General features: G+C 36.9%; 1 protein-coding gene across 2 annotated transcripts in view; it reads left to right on the top strand.

The window, feature by feature from the left end:
• Positions 1–3,820, top strand: part of IMPG2 (interphotoreceptor matrix proteoglycan 2) — an 89,783-nt gene extending 85,963 nt beyond the window's left edge. For both annotated transcript variants that reach the window (XM_041757220.1, XM_041757228.1), the window contains exon 18: positions 555–3,820. In XM_041757220.1, the coding sequence (XP_041613154.1) occupies positions 555–567 (13 nt within the window). In that variant the 3' untranslated portion in view covers positions 568–3,820. The remainder of the gene's footprint in view (positions 1–554) is intronic.
• The last annotated feature ends 4,377 nt before the right edge of the window (positions 3,821–8,197 follow it).

Consider the following 8,197-nt stretch of genomic DNA (forward strand, 5'->3'; position numbering starts at 1 on the left):
TAGGACATCCAAAGAAAGAATGCAAGAGAGCCTCATTAGGAACACGCAGGTTAACTACATGCTTTAGTTCCTTCTGGTAACTGCCTGCCATTAAAATATACCCCCCTCCCCCCACCAATCCATGTAACAAATAAGATTTAAACAAAAAGATCCAGTGAAACAAAAGAAAGTCCACACAGACACTGTAACCTTAAGAGGAATAATCATTTGGGGAAGACAGCATTGAAAAACTGTTAGACATGCGGTCCCTACAACATTTTCATCTTTACTTAGTCTCGGCATTTTCACCTAGTAGCCCAAGAAAATGTTAGAGGATTTGATTTAGGATTCGTGAAAAAATGACATGGTCTTGACAGTGGGGTTTCTTTTTGGCTGTTGCTTTTGTTTTTGTTTTTAACTCAGCAAAGCATAGGACAGCTTCCCTGCAAAGAAAGAAAATAGGAAATGGTGGTGATCTTAGGAACATAGCTTGGTAATGTATTATAACAAAAGTGCATTTCAGGGTACACTTGCTTTTTCCATTAATTGTTCTTTGTTTTTGTTTTTCATGGCAGGGAAGAGCTTTAAGCAAAACTTCTATTTTGAAACTGATCAGAAGCCTAGAGAAGATGGAGATCACTTGCTACCTATGTCATATAATTAACCTGGATTTTGACCTCTGTTGGAAGAAGGATTTTCTACTTAAAAAACTAAATTTGGGGACCAAACTTCTTTCCAGCTTAAAATTTCAGAATGTAGTAAGGGATGTGACAGTTTTCATACCTGCAAAAACCAAACCTGTATTTAAAGAAACTGAAAACTGTATGAATTCTCAGAAGTATTCTACAAGGGAAAGAAATGGCTTGGGAGTTGGGGCTGCATTCACTGTCTGCTTCTGAACCTCTGAAGATGTGTCTCAGTGACTGTGGGTCAGGTTTCCCCAGAGGAAGATAAGGCTAGAGACTCTTACAGGAGAAGGCAGACTTAGGAAGTGACTATTTTGTAGGATGTTCTTGTTAAGTGGAATGAGAAGCCTTTCAAATAGTTTTCATATAGCTTGTTGTCAGACATTTAACTAAATAAAAAATGTTAAGTTTATTTGGCATTTAGACTGCTGAAGAAAAAACGACCTTTTTGCTGTGGTGTATAGAGTTAGGCTTGTACTTAAGTTTCTATCAGAGGTTTGAATTTCCTGAGCATGTGAATCAAGACCATATTATTGTTAAGTATGTCAGTATCCTTTTTTTTTTCTTTTTTTAGTTGTTAAGGACAATACATTTGTATAATGCTTAATGGGCTCCTGTTAGACTACAGATGAATTTAATCATGTGGACAGGGAGGGAGTGGGCATTGGGTCAAGGCCATGGCACTGGGAATATACTTTGCCAATTGATGGGTGGACTGAGCTGCACTCATGGGCTCCCGACTCTTCTGTTATCTCATGTTGTCCTAGGCAAGTCCTGGATCTTCTCTAGGTCCTGGTGTATTAATTTGGAAAGCAGCACTTAACTACCTCACATAGTATAGGTTAGTTTGTTTACATTGCTTCTCCTTTACGTAATAGTGGCGTCTAAATTCAATTCATTCCTGCTTACATGAAACATGACAGGACTTTTGTTGCAATTTTAAAAATTCTAAAATTATATAGGTAGCAAATGTCCACATCTTATATAAATTTTAATTGAAAATAGAAGTTTTCCTCTTTCTCTTTAGTATGTTCTCTAATGGGTAGCTTTGGAGAGGGCAAGGAGAGGGCCAAATAATCCTCACTGTTAATAGCAAGTTGCATACACAGATAGCTTCCTACTGATATTTTATGTCAGATGTCTTCATGTTTGCCAAAAACCATCTTGAACATTTTGATTTCTTTCTGACCAGCTATAACCAGGATAGATTCACTATAAGATAAAAAACTTGGTTCACTTATTTATTTTTCTTAACTTGATGATTGCCAATGTCACTCATTATGGGGCACTCAAAACTAAATCTCTGCGTATAAGCTGTGGAGAGCCTAGAAGATATCCAGGTAGTTTGCAAAGCATGTAGGGTGGGTGTTTGTTTGAAGATTCCCATGTCTCAGAGTTCCTTTTCATTTGCTATTCACTTAATGGCTTTTCTACAAGTTCAGCATAGATATAATGCTGCTGCTCTGGGACATTTTCTACTGGGCTCATTTTAAAGGAATTGATAATGATCTTTAAAGCATGATAAATGTTAATGACATTTGCCACTACTGAATGCTTAATTTTATTTGTAAAGCTTCCAGAGATTTCTGTTTAACTTTTTTCTGTTTTAAACTTTTTTTTCTAAACTTATATGTGTTAAGTGAAAAGAAAATTTGTTTTTATCACACATTAACCCTACAACGCAAACCATTTGAATGTCTGCTTGCTGGGAGAGTTCCAAATGGGAGTAAAAGGAGTCTGGCGGCACGTCACCGCATGAAGCAGTTAGGAGAAGGACAAACGAAAAGAGCTAAAGAGGGATTGTTGTTTCCAGAAGCCAAGCAGTCAAGTGGGAGTTTAAGAAATCGGACACGTCTCTGTCTCTGATTCCCTTTCATATGACCTTTTCATGCAAGAGCATCATTCAGCTTTGCGCGAATGTCTGCTCCACACCTACTAAATGGGACAATAAGGAAACTCCCACACTCCCAGGGAGAGACTTGGAGGCCTCAGACCAGGAGTAAAGACGTTTGCCCTACTCTTGCTGTAGCTGCACCACAGTGGGAAAGATCAGAGTGCAGTTTCCATGGTGGAGATCCAGAGGGCTAAAGGAGCTATTGCTCTGGCAGGGCAGGGTACACAGGAAGAGCTTCTTTTAAAAAGAGACAATTTAATGGTGTATAGTCATTTAAAAATATAAGAGCTATACTCTCCTTTAGGTCGTGTGATTGAGGAATGCAAACTTGTGATTATTAGAGCACTCTCATTAACCTACTAATATAGTAATTAATAAAAATATCACCTTATTTGGAAACAATAAAATGCAGTTAAGCACTAAAAGTACATGGTGAATAACACACACTTTTTTTTTTTTTTTGATTCATAAAGTGCTTTGGAGTCTTGTTCATATAGCCTTTATAATTGAGTGTACATTACACAGTTTCTATTTTCATGGGTCTGGATGAAGGGGGGATTTTTTTTTTTTTTTATTCATGAGAGACACACAGAGAGAGGCAGAGACATAGGCAGAGGGAGAAGCAGACTCCTTGTAGGGAACCCCATGCAGGAAGGACTTGATCCCAGGACCCCAGGATCACGACCTGAGCTGAAGGCAGATGCTCAACCACTGAGCCACCTAGGCGTCCCAATTTATTTGAGTCTTATTTAAGACTCCATTTCTACCATGGCAATGTTTTAAGGGTATTTGTTCACATTTATGTGCCCTAAAGTCCTATTTATTATTTACCTGATTTTATCCCCACGTCATTTTTTTCTTCTCCAGTATCTAGTTACTATGGGTTCGCTGCTCCTTTTCCTTCACCTTTGTAACCATGTAGTGAATTATAATGTAGTCAAACAACCTGGCTTAATAGTACTTCTGACAAAAAGATGGAAACTGTACAAATGTTTTTTGTAGGCTCTAAAAATATGTTGGCTGGTTTAGTTATCCATTTGTATGCTTGTTTCATAAGTTTGCCTTCCATTTCATGATTTTTAGGCAGCTGGTATCATTGCGTCATTTCCATATTTTCAATAATGGATACTCTGACATCTATCAGTCTGTGAATTGCATTTTTATTTTGAGATTGGAAGAAAAGGCAACATATTTATTCCGTAAGGAAATAGCTGATTTACGAGAATAACTTATCTTTATTAAATTGAGATGTTTTAACCAAGACGAATATGGGTCAGTTTTTTTTTTTCTTTCTAAAGTGTCTCTAACAATTCCCTGTAGGAGTGGGTGGGACCAGCCCTCCTCATTTACAGTCCAGCTGTGATGAGTAATGGAGCCTAGCTCATTCTATTCCCTAGTGTGTAATGAATGGCAGAAAAACAGTGTGAAAGGCGCAATCCTCGAGTCAATTGTGTTATGTTACACAGAAGATCCTGGCTGGAGGTGGCAAGGTGGGAGGGTACCAGAAAGTAAGTGATGATGTAAAGAATCTGCCTGGAGGTTTTTTTGTTTTTTTTTTGACTAATGCAATTCATTAAATCTTACACTACTATGAGTTAATAAGATGCAGGTCAAACCACTCTCCTCAGGGTAGTTAAATATAGATTAAGACACTAATCTCCACGTGGAATTTACAGCTAGAACCTCAATTAAATGATCCTCATTCCGGCTTTTCTTTTTCTCACTTAAGTTGAATGATTTCTTTAGATATTAGGGCTATAAATAGGAAAAAAGTAAACATGATATTAGAGAATAAAGACATAACTATTATTGTGTCAGGATTATGATGATTCTGGAGGGATATGCCATAATATAGTTTCAGTATGGAGTATGGATAAGGCAAGATTCTTCTTTTTCATCTTGTTTATGACATTTTATCTAGTAGATCAGGTAAGTTCATGTTACTGTAATGCTTTCTTGAAATGCCCTAGTCTTAATGTTCACTAATCAGAAATAAAAAATTAAAAATCTTTATATAAAAGTCTTTCTTGTCTCATGTATATAATTGTGCCATTTTTATTATTAATAAACTTCTCTTTTTTATTTTAGGGAGAGAGAATGTGAGCAGGGGGAGGGGCAGAGAGAGAGAGAATCTGAAGCAGACTCCACGCTGGTGGAGCCCTATATGGTGCTCAATCCTGGCTTGAGCCAAAACCAAGAGTTGGCACTTAACAAGCTGAGCCACGGGGCACCCCAATAAACTTCTTTCATGCCCTTTTCTATACCACATACATTCTTTCATTCCATTATTCAACAACACCATCTTGTAATTTTTTAAATTTGTGGTACTGACTTTCCAGCAAACTGAGTTCATTGGTGTTAGAGTCATGTCTTGCTAATTTGTTACTCATGAAACTAAAGAATAGTTTGTCTACTGTAGACAAAGTTTGTTTACAATAATAATTCATTTGGTTTGAGATAATGAGTCATAGGTAGGTACCTATTTAATGACTAACAAGCAAATGATTAATTTGTATTTTGGGAACAAATTAGGTGGAGCTATGAGTGGTTTTTAAACTGTTTTGAAAGAAATTGTTTACAGAGATTTTAAAATAACCATCAGGGTGTCAAGAGATGAGATTTTCATGCATTTGTATCTTTTTCTCATTGAGTTATTCACAGATCATAAAGTAGTAAGCACTTTATAAAAACTTACCAATGTATGGATTGTTACATCAGATGTAGTAGCACCTCTGAATTTCTCAACCCAACTCAGAGGAAGCTGGGATGAAGAGGAAGAGTGTGAGGAGTGTGCTAGGGTAGTAGATGCAAGCTTCCAGTGTATGGCTGATGGAGTAGCAAAGATTGGAGAGCTTGTAGCGACAGGTAGGTTTGTAGGGACAAAGGTTTGACTTTATTTTCTGTTGATAGAGTTGGTAGCATAATACATTTAGAAGGCATTGTTTAAACTTAAAATATAGGTTTTTTTTAAAAAAAGATTTTATTTCTTGCTTATTTCTTTACTGTGTAGGGCAGAACAAAAGAAAGGCACTAAAGAGGAAGATGTGACTCAATTCTTCCCTTTCTACAAACAAACAACAGAATGCTACCAAAGAGAGGGTTAAGTAGTTGGTTAAACCTGTCAGTTTTATTTATGTTCTTGCAATGATATTTTTTGAAAGTTGATGCTGTTTTTTCAAAATTGATCATGTTTATTCTGCATTTCACAGCAACTGATTTGGTATTTCCTCTCAGATTCTTTGTGTTTACCAGGAGGGGGAAATTGGTAACTAAATCCTAGCAGGGTGGGATCCCTGGGTGGCGCAGCGGTTTGGCGCCTGCCTTTGGCCCAGGGCGCGATCCTGGAGACCCGGGATCGAATCCCACATCGGGCTCCCGGCGCATGGAGCCTGCTTCTCCCTCTGCCTGTGTCTCTGCCTCTCTCTCTTTCTCTCTGTATGACTATCATAAATAAATAAAATTTAAAAAAAAAAAAAAATCCTAGCAGGGTGACTGGTGTCTCTGTGCTCCCAAAGAAAAAGCCCTGAAGAGAGAAGGCTTCATGTGAGATTCCTTGAGGACATATTTCCCATATATGATACAAGTTCTTGGAAGCATGTTTGGCTTCATGCTCCTCAGAGAGCAGGTATTAGTTTTGCTCAGTGTCAGATAATTGGCACATACTCAACAAGGATGATAGGATGCTCATGTGATAGCATCAAAGGTTTGTGTGATACCAAAGCAACTGTTAAATATTTTATTTACTATAACGAATGAGGGAAACACATTTTTTATTTAGATTTTAAATAAAATCTTTGCTATTACTCTGAAGTCTGAAAAAATAAAACAGTTTTGAATTTCTTTTAAAGTTTGACAAAAAATTAAAATTGTAATTATTTGAAAACAGATATGGGTTTGATTTCTAATTGATTTTTAGTGATTAATAGTTATGATGTCCCTTTCCCTGCCTTTTAAAGAAATTTTACAATGGGCACCATTTTCCACTTAATTTTTTTTTAGACAGAAAGCTTTTGTGAAGTTTCTTTTCCTCAAAAAATCTGTGCTTTCTACTATCTTAGTACATTATTTACTATAAATGAGAGAAGATTGATGGTCTAAATTAAAGAAAAAATTGTTTATCTTTTTTTTATTCTATTTGGATTTGGATGCCGCAGATAAAATAAGCATTTAGGTCACATTCTACCATTTAGTGATACTTTCATTTTAGATGAATAATCAATCAGTAATTCATGTTGTAATCTCTGCTGGGAAAATGGATTTAATGGCCTGTTTCCAGAGCAAATAATCTCTTCAAAATATCTACATAAGGAGAATGTTAGGTTGGAATTGCACCTTTAAGATGCTGCCTGCTTCTTTTAAAAATGTAAATGTAAAGGTAACTTATTTCTAGAGAGGTTTGTTTTCCTTATGAAGAAAGCTCTAAAACACATGTTGAGGATTGGAAATACCTTCTCTTCAATACTGTCAGCCAGGGGAAAATTTTCCATTGCTTCACTTTTTCTTATTTTACTTTCAGATTTGCCAGTGATGTTTCAAAATCAGCATTTAGCTTGGAATTGCAAAACTGCAAGCTTAAATGGACTTTCCATTAATGAACAGGTTTAGACATTATTCTATTTTGAGGATAGCCTTAAATTAATTTTGACTTAAAAATATAAAATTGATATTTTGGAAAGATCTATAAAATCAGGTGATTCTTCTCAGTTTTGTTAAACCAAGATGGAGAGTATAGGAACCGGGTAATGTTAGTGAACGTGTTATAAACACACTGGCTTTGCCAGAATTTCTTCAGGGCTCAGGTGGGAGCCACATTGATTGATGGCATTTAATCATTTCTTCTTATCCCTGGCCTCTGATGCACTGTGCTGCCCTCAGCTACGTATTCGCATCAGGACCTCACAGTGACCTTGAGATGGCTCAGCAGGGAGCCCCCAGGGAGGGCCAGATCCCTGCTGTCTGGTCCAGAACTTACTGGGGACAGATGACAGTTACATGGCAACTTGCAGAGATAAATATATTAACTTACGATTCAGTTACTCCAGAATGTCCACCTGATTGTCTTAAAAGCCTTTTGTCACTAACTATTTAATTGAGAAGAGCTGATTGCTTAAATTATTACCTAAAATGTACATTGTTGAGGCCATCTTTATTGCTGAGTTATGTGAACTGAAACATAATGTTTTTGTTTTGTTTTGTTTTTTGGGGGGTAAGGGCAGAGGGAGAGAGAAAATATTAAGCAGGTTCCATGCCCAGTGTGGAGCCCAACATGGGACTCAGTCTCAGAACCCTGAGATCATGACCTGAGCCAAATCAATAGTTGGACTCCTAACCAACTGAGCCATCTAGGCACCCCTGAAACATAATGCTTTTTACCTCTCAACTTTTATGTTGATTTAAGAGGCAATAATATTCACATTTCTAGGTTATAAAACTATTTCTCAGAAGCAGAAACAGGAAGTAAAATACCTTGAGAACTTCCCCATTTGAAGTTTCTTTTTATTATCTAGGAGACTGGAAAATGCCATAATTCTAGCTAGCAGAGGTGGTCATGGGACTTGATTTTCCAGTATTAATCTATTTGCCAAAATCTTGACCATGTACAGAACTCACGAGCCAGCCAGGTCTAAAAATCTAACTC

The sequence above is a fragment of the Vulpes lagopus genome, chromosome 1 (assembly GCF_018345385.1).
Source record: "Vulpes lagopus strain Blue_001 chromosome 1, ASM1834538v1, whole genome shotgun sequence".
Taxonomy (NCBI): Eukaryota; Metazoa; Chordata; class Mammalia; order Carnivora; family Canidae; genus Vulpes; species Vulpes lagopus.